The sequence below is a fragment of the Sarcophilus harrisii genome, chromosome 1 (assembly GCF_902635505.1).
Source record: "Sarcophilus harrisii chromosome 1, mSarHar1.11, whole genome shotgun sequence".
NCBI lineage: Eukaryota > Metazoa > Chordata > Mammalia > Dasyuromorphia > Dasyuridae > Sarcophilus > Sarcophilus harrisii.
In genome coordinates, this window is record NC_045426.1 from 610,332,312 (window position 1) to 610,353,472 (window position 21,161).

The window sequence follows — 21,161 nt, forward strand, 5'->3', positions numbered from 1 at the left end:
CAGGATTTGAACTCAGGTCTTCTGGTGTTCTTTCCACTCTAGCGGGATGCCTCCCAGGGCTCTAAACATAATGAGCATTTAATAAATATCTGCTGACTGTCCAATGAATCAAGGCCTTTCTAACTTTTAATCCCTGGGTTTGTAACAAAGGCCTCAGGGGCTCCGGACTCTGAGATTGTCAGACAAATTATGCAATAGAGTTTGAAAGCAGGACTTGCCACAACTTTGGAGGAATGATGAGCAGGAGAGGAAATCATTCCATTACTAACTCTGACAGAGAAATGAAGACAGATTCACCCTTTTGCCCGCTGGGGAGGGTGTATGTTCATTATTTGCAGATAAGGAAATCACTTGGCTCCAGATTTACGAATATCTGGAGCATTGTTTAAAGGCATTGCTAAATTCACTTCCCGGACCTGTGTGAGAAGGTTGTGTGTCAGTGTGCTCACCTCCAAACCCCGAGGAGGCTGTCTGCTTCCAGGGAACACATACATGCTAATTTTCAGCCCCTCCTTTTCTTCTTCCTCTCCTGCCTCCCCATAGGGAGCTCCAGATCTCTCTTTGCATGGGACCGGGTTGGAGAGTTTCAGCCTCCCTTGTCAAACCCTCAGTCTTTTGGGGAAAAGTCTCCTCCTTCAGGTTAGAAAAATGCACAGATCAAGACCTGTGGGCAAGATCAAAAAACGCCTCCAAGAGGTCAAGAATCAATGGAGCCGGCTGCCCAAGGTGGATTTCAGTCACAATGAAAGTGCCAGGTTGGCCCTGGATGCCCTTCTGGATGGTGGCCCGGAGTCCTACCAGAAGGCTTTGAGCAAAGAAGGGGAGGTGGACTTCCTGTCCTCCGTGGAAGCCCAATACATTCAGGAAAATGCCAAGCAGCCCTTCTATGCCAAGGAGCAAGCTGGGGAAGGAGAACTGGGCCTGCAGGTGAATGACTCTGGCTCTCTGCAGTCTGGTACCTATTTCCCCGTGTTGTCTGAGGGCAGTGAGCCAGCCCTGCTGCAGAGCTGGGGCGAGGCTGAGAAGCCGTACCTGAAGGAGAAGTCCAGTGCTACGGTGTACTTCCAGACAGACAAGCACAACAATATCAGGGACCTCATCCGCCGCTGCATCAGCAAGACCAGTCAGGTAGAGGGGGGAGCGCCGGGGCCTCCTTGGCCCAAGGGGCTCAGGCCCTTGTTCTTTCTAGGATATATGTGTGTATGGGTGGGCAAGGACAGGGGTGGAGGTGTGGGGATGTAGTTCACATTCAGCCCTGCTGATCCCTGTAGCCTCTGCCTCTTTCTATCAGCTCAACTGTGGCTTCTCAAGGTAAGCTTTTTTCTTAACCTATAAAGTATGAGCTCCTTGAGGGCAGGATCAGTTTCCTTTTCCTTTTATTTTTATTTTTTTAATTGCCTGGCACATAGTAGGCATTTGTTCAGTTGGTCTTAGTTGATTGATGAGCCTGGGGGACTTCCTTTGTTTAGTGGGAAAGCAGATAGAAGATCACTACAAATATTAACTCAAGTCTGTCAAGCATTTGATGCTCACAAAGTACTTTACCCATGTCATACCATTTGATCCTCATAGCAGCCCTGGGAGGGAGGTTGTGAATGGGGAGCATCCTTGGTTTAGGACTGGAAGGGACCGTGGACGTAATAGAGCCAGAGGGGAGCTAAGAAATGGCTTGCTCACACTTTAGTAAATGACAGAGGCAGAATTCTAACTCAGGAACTCAAAGGCCAAATCCCATGTTCTTTCCATTGTCCATTAGGAAGCCAAGGTCCTCTGATTTACAGGCCATAGGATCTGAAACTGGGGAGAACCTTAGAGATCTTTATTACAAAAACCCTGTTTTACAGATAAGGAAACTGAGTCCCAGAGAAATTAAGGGCATATACCTAAGTAAGTTGTAAAACCCGCACTTAAACCCAGGTCCGCTGATTCTTTTTCAGGACAACACAGGAGAGATACAGATCAGAAAAATTATTATCCTCTTATGTCTTCTCCACCGATTCAGTCTAAAACCTACATTCCCCCAAACTGTTGCTGGGCTTCAGTGAATAGAGAATGGATCTTGGATCCCAGAAGACCTGAGTTCAAGTCTCATTTTTATCACAGATTGGCTGTGTGACTCTGGGCAATTCACTTAAGTTCTCTGAGTCTCAGTTTCCCCATTTGTAAAAAGGGGATAACAATAGCACCTGATTCCCAGCATTGTAGTGAGCATCAAATGAAATAGTATTTGTAAAATTCTTTGCAAACCCTACAATGCTATATAAATGCTAGTCATTATTATTAGATATCCAAAATCAAGCACTTCCTCACTTCCTTTGCCTCAGTTCCCTTCAAAATAGGGATATTAATACTTCACAGGGTCCTTGTGAGGATGAAAAGTGAAGACTGAAAGTGCTTTGTCCATTTTACAGAAATTAGTTATTGCATATATTTACACAATATAAACACACATATGGCATAAATGTATACACACATATAAAAATATATATAGTATAGATATACAGATTCTTTTGAAGAACAATAAGAATAATTGCTCAGATGGTAGAATTTCAGACATCATAACAGACAGTGGGAGAAATCACTTAAGAAAACAGTCATCCTTTCTACTGGGACCAGCTCCTTGCCCAGTGTATCACTACCTCCTATTTGTGGAGGTAGTGATGTCAAAACTGTAAACTTCTTGAGGACAGGGACTGTCTCTTTTTTCATCCCCAGCACCCAGCACTTGACACTTATATAGTAGGTGTTTAATAAAAGTTTATTTATATATATTTATGTTTATATATATTTATTTATATAAATATATATGTATATAAACATTTATTAAGCACCTATTATGTAAGTAAATTATTTTTATTTTTTGCAAGGCAATCAGGATTAAGTGACTTGCCCAAGATCACACAACTAGTGTTTGAGGCTATATTTGAACTCAAGTCCTCCTGAGTCCAGGGCTAGTTCTTATCCACTGTGTCATCCAGTTGCCTCTTAATAAACATTTATTGATTGATTGTTGTCCTTCCATATAAATCTTTACTGAATATGATTCTGGAGAAGGTTTAAAGGATAGTTATTTCACTTTGTGTCCATTCAAGAAATATATATATATATATATATATATATATATATATATATATATATATACTCAAATGATGGTGGCAAGCTTTGCATTCCTTCAAGTGCTACATAAACATCAGATTAGTCTGCTCTTGGAGAAGTCAGCTGAGGGGATCTGTAGGGGAAATGGTAATGGAAGCTGGCTCTCTAGTTTGTCAAGGCTCTACAACTGATCTGTGTTTTATGTCTCCGTGACTGCATTATTCCCTGCTGACAGAAGAGCATAATGAGATAGTGCACTTGGGGGAGTCTGGATGCCCTTGTCAAAAACCTGGCCTAAGGTTTGGGCTCTGGCTCCCTCACTAACTTTCTTATATGACCTTGACCAAAGGTTTTCATCATTTTGGGACTGTTTCCTCATCTGTAAAATGTGGATTAAAAATCATGTGGGTGGGGAAGATGGAGGCTCAGGGTTTTCACAGCCTGGATTTGGAGGCCCAGGGCCCAGCCTTCAATACTGGCTCTGCTAATTAATGATCCCATTTTAAGGCTTGCTGATCATTTTACACGGATGATATAATTTGATCTTCACAACAGCCCTGTCGAGAGTCCAGGGAAGGCCACACTTTCCAATGAGCTTTTCTTGGGTTCTTTCCCCTAAGTCCCCAACCTCCAGCTGCTTCTATTTTCCTCTCTAAGCTTGTTTTCTGTCAATTCTACTTGGCACAAATCTTGTCTGTCCCTATTTACATAAATTTGTCAAGTTCCTTGATGACAGGGATTTTTTTCCTTCTTTCTATCCCTAGCCCTTTTTGTTGTTCAGTCATTCTTAGCCATATCCAACTCTTCATGACCCCATTTGGGGTTTTCTTGGCAAAAATACTGGAGTGATTTGGAACTCATTTTACAGATGAGGAAACTGAGGCAAAAAGAATTAACTGACTTGCCCAGAATCACCTAGCTAGTAAGTTTCTGACACCAGATTTGAACTCATGAAGACGAGTCTTCTTGACTCCAGGTTTAACACTCTATCCACTGTACCTAGCTGCCCTATCCCCAGCTCTTAAGTCTTAATAAATATTTATTAATCCAGTGATAAGGTGCTATTATTATCCTCATGTTGTAGATCAAGAAACTGAAACTCCAAGAAATTAGTTAGCTTGCCTTTACAGGGTGCACAATGCTCTCCCCACTTCAGGTGCAACATTCTATCTACTATACCCCACCTTCTTAAATTGTAGCTTGAGACCCATCTGGGGTCTTGTTACTGAATGTGGGGGTCACGCAATTATGATTTATTATCAGTAAATGTTTGGTTTGTATACCTGTTTTATATACCTATATGTCTCAGGGTCATGTATTAATTTCCAAATGAAAAGGAGTTGGGAGTGGAAAACTTTTAAGAAGATCTAGTCCAGTCTCTTTGCCTGCCTAGGTCTATAGGATGAGAAGATTAGAGTGGATGGACATTGGCTGGCTACTTTGGCAAGTCTCTTTGATATTTCAGCTATGATCTTTAAGGTCCTCCCAAATCTTTGATTTTATGGAACAAGGACAGAAATCTGTGACCTCTTCAGTGTAGGGAACTCCCAAGTTCCCTAAGTGTGGAAACTCCTTCTACCAATGTATTATATTTGCAACTCACAACCTCAGAGAACTGCTTAGGGCATTTGCTGTGTGCCGGGCCCTTTGGGAGGTCTTGGGGATACAAGAAGAGGCAAAATATAGTCCCTGTTTTCACCCACCATCTAACCAACCTGGGGGATGAGATACGTGCAGAAGACACCCAGGATGAATCGGGGATAGTCTCAGAGGGAAGGGACCATATTTTTCCCCTCAGGCAATTGGCATTAAGTGACTTGCTCAGGGTCACACATGCAGGAAGTGTTAAGTATCTGAGGCCAGATAAGGAACTCAGGTTGGGAAGGGACCATTTTAAAGATTTGAACCCCATCTTCCTGATCCTCAGCCTGATTCTTTCCACTCTTCCACAGTTATAATCCTTAAAGGTCTAGAAATATGAGACAGCCTTGGGTTGCCATTGGGCTCCAAGTGTTGTATTGACTAGGGGGGACCCCAAAACTCTCTAAAACTCCCCTAATGACAGTTTCTACTTGAATCTAGCCTCTGTAAAAGACTCCGCCCGCCTGAGGGAAACAGCTTCATTCTGTTTTCCTGAGAGAAGGGCACCACCCCCACTGAATAATACCACTGATTAAGCTTCCCATTGAATTAAAGATCAAACCTAGAGACACTCATTCAATTCTATTCAAATTCCAGCTCATGCTGAAACCAGTTCCCATCAAGAGCAAACCCCAGCTTGTAGCCATGGCTTTTATTATAAAAAGAGCCAATTTTAAACTCAGTCCTTGCAGGGGACCTAACATGCCATGGAACTTCTCTCTCCCTGGCATAGCAGCAACTTCTGCCCGCTGAAATGATATTCTCTTTCAGTGTTACTCTCTATTTTTCACACCTATTTCCCTAACAGGACTTTATACCTCTCTGTGGGGATCTCTCTACTAGAAACTTTACTTCTCTGTCAGACCTTGCCACTAAGGAATTCAGCCTTTCTATTCATGCATAGCAAAGGCTGACTTCCCAATGCCAATAATGAACTTTTTACCAGTCTAGCTTTTTGGGTTTGTAAATTCCTTCACGAAGGATCTCTGCGCCTCCAGAAGGGGGTTCCTACAACTCCCTACCCTGTGCCAAATCCCAAAGGGGATTGAGGGGAGCCAAACCTCTCTATTTGGTTCCCTGAACCCCGGACCTGACATTAACATCATCATTTAACTCCCTGACCACCAGGAACCCTAATCTCATCATTTTGGTTCTCTATCTGGGAACCCCAAAATCTAGACATCATCAGAATCCTGGCATCAACACCAGTCACTCATAAAGCCCTTCAGGTCCTAAATCTGCCCCACCATCCTCCCTCATCCTTCCAGCTAAAGGAAGGATGCACCTGGGGACAGCAGGACCTCTTCCCTACAGCAAGGGCCCTCCTCTGACCCAAAGGCCAGCCAAGATTGCTCCTGTGATTTTGCCCCCGAACTTGCCTCTCGTTGTTTTTCCCCCACATGACCCTTTTCTGTTTTTCAGTCTCCTTAACACAGACCCCCTTCCCCACACCCCATACTCCCACTCCAGCATCTAGTCTGTAACACAGAGACACTAACCGGCCTCCTGGCTATTCCTGGATCTCACCACTCCAGCTGTGAATCCCACCTCCTTATTTCTACGTCTCAGCTGTCCCCTTTCCTTCCAGCCTCAGCTAAAGCACCACCTTCAGCCATCAGCTTTTCCTTTCCGCCTTCCCTTTGAGATCACCCCCAATTCATCCCACAGGGGTCTCATTTCTACAGAGTTGTTTGCGTGCTGTTTTCTCCCTTTGACTGGAAGGCCCTTAACAGCAGGGTCTTTTTGCCTTTCTTTTTATCCCCAGCTCTTAACAGAATGCTTGGCTCATCAGAAAATTAATAATAAATTAATAAACATGAATAAATGCTTGTTGACTTGACAAGAAGAAGGACCTCTGGTGACAGGGAAGGCAGAATCAAAGGGCACAGTCATGGGTGGAAAAATGTCCTGGAAGCAGCCTTCTCTTCTCATAGTCACTGAGCATTGCTGAGCTGGCATTGGGCCCTGTGCCAACTGCTCAAGGCCAGCTCAGCCAGAAGGGTTACAAAATGCTTCAGAGTGAACAAGTGGAATTTTATGAATAATCTGTCAAGCCCCTAGGGAGTTATTGCCTCTTTGCCAGAAAAGCAGGCTCCCCAGTGTGCCCCTGGGGCAAAGTTCTGTAGGGAAATTCCTGGGAAGTAGAAAGAAATTGCTGGCATCTTGAGCCCCCTCCCTGCTCTGAAGTACAGCCCCTTTCTGGCGTCAAGTGATACCAGTTGATTCAAATGTGTTTGTAGGGAACTTATTTTTAGAGCACCCCATTATCGGAGAGAAGCATTTCAACTCTCAACTTTTGGAGGGAGGGGGTATGAGTAATAATGACCCATATTCTACAGATGAGGAAACTGAGACACAAACTATGAAGTGATCCATGGTACTGTCAGCTAAATACAGCATCTAGATTAGACCCTCATTACCAGACTATCAGAAAGTTTCCCTTTGGCCTCTCTGTTTCTCTCCTCTCTAATCTAAGGGGATGCCCTTCATCAGACAACTGGCAGAATTATATTATCAAAGCACAAGCATATGCTTTTGACCATGTTCCTCTCTTGTTTAGGGCTCCCTATTATCTCTAAGCTTAAGGATAAACTCCTTTGAACAATTCTTTTTTTCCTTTTAAAAAAAATTGTATTTATTTTGTTAAGTATTTCCCAGTTATATGTAAATTTTTTTAACATTCATTTTTTAAAAATTTAAGTTCCAAGTTTTCTCCCTCTCTCCAGCCCCCCCCCTTACCATTTCTTGAGAAGACAAGCGATATATTGATTATACATGTGAAATCATACAAAATACATTGCCATATTAGCCATGTTGCAGCTAAGTGATATAGAGCCTGTGTCTGGAGTCAAGAAAATCTGAGTTCAAACCAGCCTAAAGCACTTACTAGTTGTATGAGACTGAGCAAGTGACCTAATCCTGTTTGCCTCACAATTCATTTGAATAATGAATTGGAGAAAGAAATGGCCCATCACTCCAGTCTTTGCCAAGAAAATCCCAATGGCAGTCACTGAGTTGGAAATGACTGTCATCCTTCACAATCTGGCCCCATTCTTATCTTTTGAACGTTTACTTTACAAAAGTCTTGGTGCAGTTTTAAATCTTAATGGGTTTGTTGAGGTCTAGATTTGGGGTACCTAAATGAAATTAGGGTTTAGTTGAGGTCTAGTGGCAGGTTTGGGGTACAGGAAGTCAAGCAAAGCTCCCCTGCAACCCCCTTGGATTCGGAGCAAGGATACAGCGGTAAATGAGGTCTAGTAGTGGCGCAAGTCCCCAATAAAAAGCATTTATTGGCCCGAGAGCTAGATTGATAAAAGAGGTTTATTATTGAGTTTGGCAGTAAGGAGATAGGTGAAGGTAGAGATAAGGAGGGCACTGGACAGAGGGTCCAGTGGACAGAGGGTCCTCACATGGCTAGCATATTTGGAATCTCTGCAAAGAGGGGGGTCCCAGTGTCTCCCTTTTATAATGGGAGATTTAGCTCGAGGGGCTTTTGGGTGTAGCCCCAAAGTTGGCTCAGATCCGGGTGGGGCTGGAACAGGTCGGGATCTTCTATTGGAATTCAAAGGGACCAGGATTTGGGAGTCAAAAGGTAATTACATTAACTAGAGGAGTTTGGGAATCAAAGATAGGAATCTTTCCCACATCATATTAAAGATTTTTAGGACACCCTCTACATTAACTCTCTTTCCCTTGATAGTCAAAATGGCCTTCTTGTGCTTTTTTTACATGTGTGTGCTCTGAGAAATCCTGAGGTTGGACTACCCTCCCACTTCATCTCTTAGAACCCTTAGAATTTCCTCAAAACTGTTCAAGCAACACCTTATTCATGAGGCCTTTCCTGATCCCTATGGCTATTGATGTCTTCCCTCCCCTTTTCCCCCTTCCCCAGTTACAAGTTTTTACCTATTTTATTTCTCACCTTTAAACCTATCGTCCCTCCTTGGAATGTAATCTCCTTGAGACTTTCATTTTTGTCCTTGTGCTCCCAACATTTAGCACAGTAGGTGACACAAAACTGGGTACTAAGTAGTTGCTCGGTTGCAGAATAAGTGGCAATGAATTTTAGTTGAAATCCAGCATCCTTTCCCACTGCCCAGAATGTTCTCAGCTCTCTCTATAAAGGGAGCATTGGACAGGGGTCTCTGAGGAGGGAGTAGCAAGTCAGAAGGTGTGATCTCAGGGAGAACAGCCGCCCATGTCTCTGGAGATAAGCAGCCCGCTCGCTGTGTATGTGTGCTGGATGTGTGTGCATATAGTGTTTCCATTTGTAGCTCTGTGTATGCAAGTTGTACGGGTATCTATTTCATTCCTCTATCACAGAATCCCAGAACCTGAGAGTTGAAAAAATACTTTGTATCATCTAGTCTAACCCACACCCAGAGAGGAAATTCCCTTTCAATACCCCCAACAAGTGGTCCTTGATTCTTTCCTTGAATAGTTCCAATATGGGAGAACACTATCTACCTCCTAAAGCTGCCCATCAGACTTCTGAATAGTGCTGTTGGTTAGGAAGTTTTTTCCCAATATCAGGCCCCAATTTATCTCTTCTCAACTTCCAACACATTACTCTTTTTTCCTCCAGTACCAAACAAAACAAGTCTAGTCCCTTTCCCAAAAAACAATACTGAAAAGACTGGTTTGAATGGCATCAAACATTACTTACCAGGTACTTACCAAATACAGAAACAAAAAAAGGACCCTCAAAGACCTATTTTTAAAAAGTTGAATATTAATATTTTACTTTTTCTCCAGTTACATGTAAAACAAAATTTTTACATTTGTTTTTAAATTTTTGAGTTCCAGATTCTTCTTCCTCTTTCCATTCCCTCCCCCCCCCCAATTGAGAAGGCATATGTGAAGTTATGCAAAACATTTCCATAAAATCTTCTAAAACATAGGTCTCCCTATTCCCCCCCAAAAAAAACCCCCAAAGTTGTTTGTTTTTTTAAGTAAGCTTCAATCTGTATTCAGACACAATTCAGTTCTTTCTCCGAGTACAGAATTTCTACTAAGTTGTCTTGGATCACTGCATTGATGAGAATAGCAAACTCACTCACAGCTGATCGCCCCATAACATTGTCACTGCTTTGTACCCAGTATATTTCACTTATGAGCTCATGAAAAACTTTTCCAGATTTTTCTGAGAGTATCTCTTCTAAAACAATGGTAATTCATCATAATCACATACAACAATCAACTATTCCCCAATTGATGGGCATCCCCTCAATTTTAAATTTTTTTGCTCTAAGAGCTGCTATAATATTTCTGTACATTTAGGTCCTTTTCCTTTTTTTTTTTTTAATCTCTTTTGGGATTCATGTCTAGTAGTGGTATTGTCAAAGGGCTGCATGATTTTATAGCCCTTTGTGCATATTTCTAAATTGCTCTACCAAATGGTTCAATTAGTTCACAATTCCATCAACTATGCTTCATTTTCCCCACATTCCCTCCAACATTTGTCACTGACCTATTCTAAAAGGGGAAAGACAACACAGAAAAGGAAGCTAAAAAGTAGGGGAGGGAGATTGGAGTGGGGGAAGAAAAGGGAAGGGTAGAAGAGGTATGTGTAGTGGTGAGTCCTTCCTCAAAATGGAGGCTCTGGGAATAACTCACCAATGGATGAGGGATGGAGGGAGAAGGTATTTTGAGTCATGTGGTGGTTTCTACATGAATCCTTCGGCCTGGGTCTGTTTCATCTTTCTTTCCATGTTCCTTCGTGTACTAATCCACAGAGATTGTCTTGATATCAGGCTGTACATACCTTACCATTGTAGCCTTGTCTAAATGATTGTTATTTCTCACAAAGTGAGTTCTGCCCTTTGCCCTGACCTGTACATATGGTCTCTCCTGCATTATGTCTCTGCACTTTGATGCTTTTCACTTCTGGCACTGATACCTAGACACACCAGAGTAGCTTCTGTGAAAAACATGCCCCAAAACAAGAGGGAGAAAATTGGAGGATCAGCCAAAGAGAGAAGGGGAGAAGAGAAAGGGAAAGAAGAGAAGGCATGGAGTGGTTCCAAGTGGCATTCGTTAGTGCCTTTTTAGACCTGAACCAATCCGGCCACTTCTGGTCTCTCCAGAAGCAGCCATTAAATCTGTTTCCACCATGTGCCTGAGGAGTCCTCAGGTTTGATGTGTTCCATAATACTGTTTTTGTTTTTGGTCATCTGGCAACAGACTGTCACCCAGCCATCTCCCAGAGCCTTCTTCCGGCAGTTCTAAGCTCTTGTTGCAGAGATTTCAGTAAGAGCTATTAATACCAACAAGGCTTTAAGATTTACAAAGCACTTTTCAAATCTTGATCTCATTTGATTTTCACAGCCCCTCCCATTTTACTGATAAACTGGACTTGTCCAAAGTCACACACAGTGAGTGTCCAGGCTCTGAGCTCCATCCATTACACTATGCTCCCTGATGTTGTATATAAAGGGCATTTTAAAAAAGTTTTACTTCCCTGCTTTACATAGGCTCATCGTGTCTTAAACTAGATGGTTTTTACAAATATTACTCAAAAATGTGAATATTTCTTCCAGTGGTGTCACCTAAAAGTGTTTACTTGGAGATTGTTGCAAGGAGATCTTGGCCACAGCAGCAGACCCAGGGATACTTGCCTGGACATACCCAGGCAGAAAATACCTAGTGGAAGATACATTCAAAATTAAACAAGTTGATGATGTGCTAACCAATGAGTAGAGGAGGAAAAAGTTTTAATTTTCTCCAGAAGTAGGGGACTTGAAATAATGCTGTAATGGACCTGAATCTGAAAAAAAAAATACTTCTTTAAGGTTCACAAAGCTCAGACACATTTATCTACTTTGATCCTCCCCAACCTTATCTGGGAGGGGATAATTTATCTCTTATTTTACAGAAGAAACTGGAGGCAGACCAAGGTTAAGAGAACTATCTAAGGCAGGAGGATTTGAATGCAAATTTGATTGAAACAGCACTCTATCCAGAGCCCTCCTGTGCTGCCTCTGACATGATCTGGGTAACAGCCAATTCACTTTATTTCTCTGAGTTTGTTTCCTTTTCATCAAGAGAAATAAAACATATTCCCTCCCTTCCAAGATTGTTATGAAACAAGCATATAATGGAAAACATGAAGTTCTAGATAGGGAATAGCATTTTTAGATGGCTAGGTGATTAAGTCCTATAGTCACACAGACAAGTTCAAATCCTGGCTCAGACATTAGCTGTATGACCCTGGGTATGATACTTTCTCAGTTTTCTCAACAGTGAAATGGGGAAATCATAGCACCTACTTCCCAGGGTGGTTGTGAGGATCAAAAGAGAAAATATTTATAAAGAGCTTTGCAAACCTTAGAGCTAGCTATATAGATATCCTTATTGTATCCTTTTCCTACATACAATAATCCTATTATACATTTAGGACAAGTATAGCATCCCTTTTTATAGATGGCCAACATCACACAATTTATAGAAGAGTTAAGACCAGTACTCAATTCATTTTAACAAGCATTTATTAAACCCCTACTAAGTGTAAGAGATGATAGGTATACACAAAGATAAAATATGTTCTCAAGGAGTTTTTTGCTTCATCATACCCCCCAACCATAAGGGGAAACACAAAAATGTTAATACAAAATGAATGCAATCAGTCAATCGGATCAATACATATTAAGCACCTACTATGTGCCAGGCACTGCACTAAGAACAGGGGATACAGTCTCTGCCCTTAAGGAGCTCACAATCTAAGGCCCAACTATGGCAGTCTCTGCACTCCCCACCCTAGTTCAACAAACAGTGGCTATGGATTGCCTCTGGGATCAAATACAAAGGTTGTCTGGCATTCAAAGCACTTCATAATCTAGCCTCTTTACACCTTTCTCCCCCCCTTCAGTCTAGTGACCCTGATTGCCTGGCTGTTCCCTGGAACAAGACATCTCTTTTCTGTGTTCCTGGTTGTCCCCCAAGCCTGGAATACTCTCCACCTTCTCTATTGACCTCCCTGGCTTCCTTCAAATTCCAATTAAAATCACACTTTCTACCGAAAGCTTTTCCCAATTCCCCTGAATTCCAGTGCCTTCCCTCTGCTAATTATTGCCTAGATTTCCTGCCCGTAGCTCTCTCTCTCTCCATATATATATATGTACTTGTCTGCATATTGTTTCCTCCATTAGATTGTAAGCTCCTTAAGGGCCGGGAGTGTTTTTTTTTTTTTTTTAATCCCTTGCTTTAGCCTAGCTCCTGTCACTGGAAAGGCTTAAGTGCTTCCTGACTGATGGACTGGTTCTGAAAAGCCACCTCTCCTGTGATATAGGGACGGTGGGTTGTCACAGGAAAACCAGTGCACATAGTCTCAAAGGTTATGGGTTCAAGTTCTGATGCTCATTTATTTGCCCACTGTGTGATCTTAAGCAAATGACTTTGCTTCTCTGGACTTCAGTCTTCTCATCTGTAAAATAGAATAATAACTTCTCTGCCTCCCAGAATTGCATGAGAATCATATGCATTCACAAAGATTTGAATAAATCTTAGTCAACTTTGCAGCACAAATATAAAAACAAGGCAAGGCTATGGTCTAAGTCAGACTCATTCAACCTGGAGGACCAGAGACCATTTGAGATGCCCAAGGCCCTCTTTCCCTCCAGGCCTAGAGTACTGAAGTGACTAGCCTAGTCATCTAGACACTTCTCAGCAGGGCTAAGACCAGACTCCAAAGCTCCTGACTCCCGGGGTTTCTGAGCTCTTTCTTTCACTTAAGGCTCCTGTTTCCAGCTTTGCCTATATAGACCAAGGGAGGAGTTCTGTAGCTTTAGAACTGGAAGGAATGTTCTCTAGTCCAGCCTCTTCATTTTACATATGGGTAAACTGAGGCCCAGAGAGAGTAAGTGACCTCCCGAGAGTCTCACAGCTAGTAGGTATCTGAGGCAGAAGAAAAAAAGCAGGTTCTTTTTTATTCTAGGCCCAATACTAAATCTCCTCTATCACCAAATCTCTCCAAATTTGGGGCATAAATCCCTTAGAAAAGGGAACCCAGGAAGGAAGGACCTAAGTAGTCTCCAATGGGCTTAGGATTCTAAATGTCTAATCATCAAGTCCGGGCCATCTCACTGACCACAAGCCAAAGGCAAAGAGGATTCTTTGGATTCAAGTAACCCCTTTTGTGTTCCCATCTCTCTCTGAGTTAATGGGCCTTGGGGATCAGAGGATATTTTTGCATAGATAAAAACTGATCCTGTATGATTCAAATAGAATATTCTAGGATCAATCTTACACTATTTTGGCTTTTGGCTCCTAAGACATACCATTACCCAACCCTGTGGGGATTATCTTGCTCATTCCCTCTTTTATAGATGAGAAAAAGTGATTGCCAACACTACGGAAAAGCCCCGAAGTACGAAGCCTATGTGCTGGTTAGGAATGTGGGTGTGGGTGGGGAAGAGGGATAGTCAAGGAGTCCCTTCAGCTTTGTAAACCTTTATGTGCACTATAAATGTGAGCCATCATTATGTTATTATTCTTCACCTTAATATCCTTAGTAGATTTATCTAGGAATGCAGAGGAAAATCCCAGTATTCAGGATGGGCCTCATGGCAGGTGATGGTTCCAGGGTCCCGTTTTCTGGGACACTTCATCTCTTTCTCATGATCCTAAGAGGTCCCTAAATTTCTGATTGGCTCAGACACTGTTGATACTATTTCCATTATTCTAAATTGGTCACTGAGCAAATCCCAGCTTGATTTAGAAGATCCTACCATTTTGCCAAGATTAAACTCTTTCTTCTACTATTCTCCTGAAAGCCTTTCCCTTTCCCTTTCCCTTCTTCCTTCCTTCCTTTCCTTCCTTCCCTTCCTTCCTTCCTTCCTTCATTCTCCTCCCTACTGCCTCCCTCCTTGTTGAATTAAATTCAGTTGAATGCTGTTGAGTGGAGGAGACCCTTCTGACTTCACTGCTTTGGGACTCCAGCTAGACTAGGCCTATCTCAGACTCAAGCCTCGCTGAAAGCAGAACCAGCTCAGAAGTATAATAAGGCAAACATTCTACCCTGAGTCCTCTAATGACTAGTCTCATCTCTCCTGGCCCAGGTCCTGGTCATTCTAATGGATGTCTTCACCGATGCGGAGATCTTCTGTGATGTGCTGGAAGCTGCCAACAAGCGGGGTGTGTTTGTCTGTGTGCTCCTTGACCAGTGTGGTATAAATCTCTTCCGGGAGATGTGTGACAAGGCTGAAATTCTGGATAGTCACCTGAAGGTAAGAACATCTCTTGAATCTTCAATCCTTTTGTCATCTGAAAGAGAGGATTCCAGGGTCAAGCAAGAAAGAAAAGGAAAAAAGAAAACAAAGAAAGAAAAGAAAGAAAAAGAAAGAGAGAAAATGAAAAAGCAAGGAAGTAAGAAAACAAGAAAGAGAAAGAAAGAAAGAAAACAAGAAAGGAGAGAAAGAAATTGAGAGAAAAAGAGCAAGAAAAAGAGCGAGAGAAAGAAGAGAAAGAAAAAAGAGAAAGGAAGGGAGGCAAAGAAAAAAGGGAGGGAGGAAGGGAGGAAGGAAGAAAAAGCATATGTAACCAACTATCCATATAGTCCTGCATCAAAAGCTACTGTACCTGAATAAACAGGACTTCTCTCCATTGAAGATTTATTTTTGTAGCCAATATTCAGTAGGGACACCTTCCTACATCTTTTCTTGGGAATTCCAATTTAAATTTGTATTTTTGGTAGAAACAGCCTGATCCGCTGCACATAGTAGGTGCTTAACAAAAGTTTCTTGAATGAATGGCCAAATACCATCAATGAATGTTACAGAAATATTTGTTGAACATTTAAAGGATCCACAAAAAGTGGGTAACTACAGATACACCCCTTTCTACCAAGGAAATGTGCTTGGTGACTTCACAGGCCAAGTGAGTTCTGGTACATTCATTATTATGATATAATGTTCATTCAACAAATCATCCATCCACCCATTCATTCATTCACCAACCATTTATAAAAGTATTACTTTCTACAAGGAATCATGATCTCCATGCTCAACATATCAATAGACCTGGAGCTACTAACCAAAAATTTCTTTTCCCTATACCCCCAAATCTTGGCTCAATACTAGAAAGCACTGAGGGCATTAAAGGAACCATACATTGTTTTGTCTGGAAGAACTTGGACATAAACCGAAGTCTCCTGACTCCTGCAGCAGTGCTCTTCCCATTACATCAATCTTCCTTCATGAATAGGAATCCAATTCTATAAATTTTATAGAAAAATTACAGAAAGGAAAAAAAACACCTACCAGGGGCTTTAGCAATAATTTAGCCCAACTCCCTCACCTTACAAATGAGAAAACTGAGGCCTAAAGCCATAGAAATGCTGCTGGTTAGGGGAATTTCACAGATAATACTAGGAAATAGCAGGTAATTACAGGTGGAAAAGTGATCACCCTTAGGATATGAAGTGGTCTGTGTTTTTTTTTTTTCAAATTTTTTCTGGGGCCCAGCTAAAGAACAGTCCTGTTTGTATTCAGGAAATTCTTCCCCACTACACATGAGCCTGTGTGGTTCATAGATTCAGATCACTAAACCCTTTTCAATGCTAACACTGGTCACAGTAATAATAGGTAAGTATTTCTAAACTCTAAGGTTTGCAAAGTACTTTTTAAATATTCAGTTGATCCTCACAATATCCTTGGGAGATGAGTGCTATTCCCATTGTGCAGAAGTAAAAAAACAAAATAAAAACAGGCACATGGGTTATAAGTGACCTGCCCAAAATAATATATCTAATAAGCTATATCTGAAGAAGTATTTGAATATGCTCTATGCTGATTCCAGGTCTAGCATTCTAGATAGAAGAGTAGATATTGAACCCACCTTCAATTATGTTCTCTCTAATGCCAAGTTTACTCATGTTGGTGCCTTTAAAATTTAGATTTTTATTAAAGTTAGAAGGCATGTTTGAGAACATCTAGTCCAATTGTCCCAGGCACAGAACTTCCAAGGTGGAAGTAGGATCCCCAACAAGCAATCATCCAATCTTTGCTTAAAGATCTCCAAGAATTGTGAACTCACTGTCTTAGAAGGCAGACCTTTTCACCTTTGGATAGCTCTGACATCAAGCTTAAATCTAATTCTACCCATTGCTCCTACTTCTGTCCTCAGGGGTCAACCAGTGCAAATTTAATTCCTTGCCCATATGATAGCTTTTAAATTCTTGAAAATAGTTAAAATGTGCCCCACCCCCCAAGTGTGCTTGTGCTAAATTTAGCTTGAAACTACATCTCCAGACTAAAATATCCCCAATTCCTTCATTCAATTCTTAGCTAGCATGAACCTGAGGCTCTTCCTGGTTGTTCTCTGGACATTTTCCAGATAACTAATGCTCTTTATAAGTGTTCATAGGCAAAGCTGAACATCAAGGGAAACTAAGGCAAGGAAGTGAAAGTATTTGCCCAGACTCAAATAGGTATTAAAAGAGCTCATATTTAGGCCCATCCCTTTTAATTTTATATCTTATCTTCTTCCCACTACATCATTTGGTTACTTTAAGATGAAGATTTCTGTGAGAACTGAGGGATCATTTGATTATATCATGGAATTCCTTCAAACAGAACATTTCAGTCCGGAGTGTGGAAGGAGAAACCTACTGTGCCAAATCTGGTAAGAAGTTCTCAGGCCAAATCCAGGAAAAGTTCATCATCTCTGACTGGAGATACGTCCTCACTGGATCCTACAGGTGAGAGCCATTACCTAGCAGTCCCTTGGGGGGGTGGGGGAGGTTGAGCCCACTATGAGCCCATCCACACACTGAGCTAGAGAGGCAGAAATGAAGGGGAAGAGCACTCCTGGCAAGTGTGGCAAATCATGTACGGGGAGCAGAGGGAGCCTGTCAGACTGGGGCAGGGAATGCCATATGAAATCAATCTGGAAAGCTTACCTGGAGCCAGGCTGGAAAGGACTTTAAATGCTAAACAGAAGAGTTTGTCTTTGATCCTAGACGCAATAGGGAGCCATTTGATCTTCTACAGCAGAGGAAGGTCATGTTCAGATCCATGCTTTAGAAATGTCGGTGTGGCAACTGGATAAAAGCACAATTAGGGGGAATATTGCAATAATCCAGATAAGGGAAGATCAGAGTTGGAAGTAGGGTGTAAGTCCCTTTTATTACTTCCTATCCTGTAGTATTAACTGCCAAAACTGACTTACCCAAAGTGAGATATATATATAGCATTCACTCTCATGGAAATAAAAAAACCCCAACAACCACCATAAGGGCTAGTCCTTGCCCTCAAGGGCAAGTGACCTATGGCACATATAAGACATAGCTAGAGATAAAAATACTACAAAGAAATAAGTAATCAAGTATCAGACTGTAAGATACAAACAATAATTTTAGAAAATAATGGACAATCACTGTGGGTCAAGGACAGACAGGAAAGGAGAAGAATCTTAAAAAGGAAAAGGAACAAGAATCCAACTTTGAGATCTCCAGGTCTGTATCACTTGGATCAGCTAGAGATGTTCCATCCTCCCTCTTAAGCCCTTTTATTTGCCCCACCTGTAAACTACCTGTCAAGATGGGATCACTGATAATTAGATCCTGGGACTGATACCTCAGGGCACTCTTGATAGATGCCAGTGCTCAGTTTCTCCAAGCCGGACTCAGGAAGACGACAACAGTAGCATTAATGACACCTCAAGATGGTAGGAGAAGGGCCTCAAAGACCCTGAGGACATCACAGCTCAGACCAGATAGGCTGCCAAGTCCCTAAATCTGTCAGGAAGATGGAAAGACAACATCACAAGCAGGGCCAGCCTCTACTAGTAGTAGACAAGTCATGACAAAATCAAATGACAATCTTTTTCATACATTTTGCATAGAGAAGAATGGAAATAAGTCACATCCCAGGTTGGAAAAAAAAAACACAAATCCAGTTGGGAGAGTCAGTCAACCAATGTTTCCAGGGTAGTTATATCGGTCTAGGCCTGTGCTTGGTAGGGGATAGAGAAGTTCTGTAATACACAGATCCCACCCTCCCAAGCTATATAATCCACCTGAAGAAATCATTCACAAATGAAACAGATGCAAATGACATGAGAATGTATAAAAGTACTAAACTGGGTGACAGGATCCAACATGGTTTTTTGGGCCATTTTCAAAGATTCTGGAGTAGCTTGCCATTTCCTTCTCCAGCTCATTTTACAAATAAGTAAATTGAGGAAAATAAGGTGAAATACCTTGTTCAGAGGCATACAGCTAATGTCTTGAGGCCAGATTTGAACTCAGAAAGATGAGTCTTCCTAACCACAGATCCAACACACCATCCACTGTACTACCTAACGCCCTATATAATCTTGAGAGGGAATTATTCCCATTTTGTAGATGAGGAATCAGATAGTTTTCCCAGAGTCACACTGCCAAAACTTCTAGTAGGGTCTGGCCAAGCTCAGCCCTTCCTGACTCTAGGTCCAGCTCTAAGTCCAGCTAGCTTTATAAAGTCACCAAGATCTTTCCAAGACCAGACAGGGGTTAAAAAAAAAAACAAAACAGCATCACAGAAAATGTTGAAAGGTGAAGAGAAGACATCAAGAAAAAGACAGGAAGAAAAGTATTGAACAGCCTCTGCTCAGCGACTCTCCCTCCCTTCTCATAGAGACCCTTTTCCAACTGCCATGCCCAGCTCAAACTAACAGTTGGAATTGGAATTTGAAATTCCGTTGGCTGTTGCTAACGGGGCTGGAATTTTCTGGTTTGAAACTGCTACTTGTGAGCCTGGGCCAGAGTCCTTGCTACTCAGTGACCAAAGGGAATCCATTTTGCCATTTCAAGTATTTTGGCTTTATTGAGATCTAGAAGGCATTTTGCAGTGGATTTATTTTTCCTTTATTCTCATCCATCCCTGGTACATTTTTAGGGGAAATGGAATCCACATGTTTCTAATTTATAGGCACTTCACTCATCCCAAGTGCAGTTTGAGAAGTACTCTAACCAAAGGGTCCTCATGTGCCATCCATCTGCCTTTTTAAAATTTTTTACTTTTTACCTTTTCCTACCTTTTCATGTAGTAGAGATCAAGAAACAGTAATTAAACTTTGAATGAAGTATCACCTTAAAAGGTGGGTGCTCCAGATGGAAGCCTGCAAATTGGGAGATATACATTTAACCCAAATTTGATCCAAGCATTTTCTGGGCACATATTTCTAAAGAAGCAAGATTGAAGAAAATGGACCTATTTTGAATTAAGCTTAAAAACAAAAGAAACTTGGGATAAAGAAAATCTTTCTTTCCCTCAGCAGATTCCCTTTCCAAAACCTTATTCTTATACAAATGTTTTCCTCTTGAGACTCCAAGCTTCCCTCTTGGCTGAAAAGGAGAGAGGGAGTCTGGGTCCAGCTGGAAAAATTTGACATTTATTGTGACTCAGGAAAGAAATAAACAACCAAGTGATCTTTCCCTCTCCTCCTCCCTTCCTCAGGAATTCTTACATCCCCAAAACATGACATGGGGATCAAATTTAGAATGCTTTTCCCTTCACTAGACCAAAGTTGCTGAATTCTTTTAAAAATTTTTTTCTTTCCTTGCCCAATATTTCTTAATACCAGAGCTTTTGCCTCAAAGTTAGCAATTAGGCAAATGCTTTCAAGCAACTTTTGCAAGTTCCTGGGACAATCTAAGATCTGTTGCATGAAAGTTGAGGGTGAAGTGATCCTAATGGAAAGAAATATAATTCCCAAACCCAGCCCACCAAGATGGGGCGAGAGGTTTTCCCTGAGGCCTGGGAACACTAAGATTTGGAAATGCACTAATGAACTGATGTGGAGATAAAAGGCTAAATACAAGTTCCCACTATCATCAAGCATAATGAAGGGCAGTGATCCGAGGTGATTTCAGCATGAAGGAGCCAAGCTGAGCCCAGCTGCAACCCCAGTTTCATAGGAATTTATGATTTCCCTCTTCTTTGCCTGTGAGCTCCCTCTCCTCCCCTCCCCTCTTTCCCTCCCACCCAGAGCTGTTTATAAAACACTTAGGCCAAAGATTATTTCATGAAAATTCAAGTTGGGTCCACTCAGGGATTTGTAGGAGTCTGCCAGATCTGCTTCTCACATGGAAGAGTCTTTAAAAGACTTTGCTTTGTGTGGGCTCCACTCAAATGAAAACACATTTTAGGCTGATTTCCGCCCCCTCTCTCACATCCCCGCACGTTAGGGTAACTGACAGGCTCAAGCCCATGGGTGAGTTAGCAGGACATCCCACTCAAGCATGTGAAGACTTCCCCAGGCAGAATGGACAGATGAGAACGATTTATCCCAAAGTTCAGGAAGGCAGTAGAGGGAGGGTATGGAGTACTTAGAGCTCCGCCAGACATCAAAGACGCCAGTGCATCCTGGGCAATCACTACTTATCCCGATTTTTGTATCCCCACTGGACTTCAATGATTCTGGAAGAGACCGAGAGGCTGACCCTG

The 21,161-nt window shown here is 41.9% G+C and overlaps 1 protein-coding gene and 1 long non-coding RNA gene across 2 annotated transcripts in view; one reads left to right on the top strand and one right to left on the bottom strand.

The window, feature by feature from the left end:
• The first annotated feature begins 331 nt into the window (after positions 1-331).
• FAM83A (family with sequence similarity 83 member A) overlaps positions 332-21,161 on the top strand; it is a 40,051-nt gene continuing 19,221 nt past the window's right edge. The window contains exons 1-3 of the mRNA XM_003760365.2: positions 332-1,128; positions 14,793-14,960; positions 17,307-17,431. Coding sequence (XP_003760413.1) covers positions 649-1,128; positions 14,793-14,960; positions 17,307-17,431 — 773 coding nt within the window. The 5' untranslated portion in view covers positions 332-648. The remainder of the gene's footprint in view (positions 1,129-14,792; positions 14,961-17,306; positions 17,432-21,161) is intronic.
• Positions 14,912-20,087, bottom strand: LOC116420689. The gene is made up of 4 exons (XR_004231089.1): positions 18,934-20,087; positions 18,309-18,469; positions 17,633-17,773; positions 14,912-14,997 (listed from the first exon to the last, which is right to left on the bottom strand). It is a non-coding gene; the product is annotated as an uncharacterized LOC116420689 (long non-coding RNA).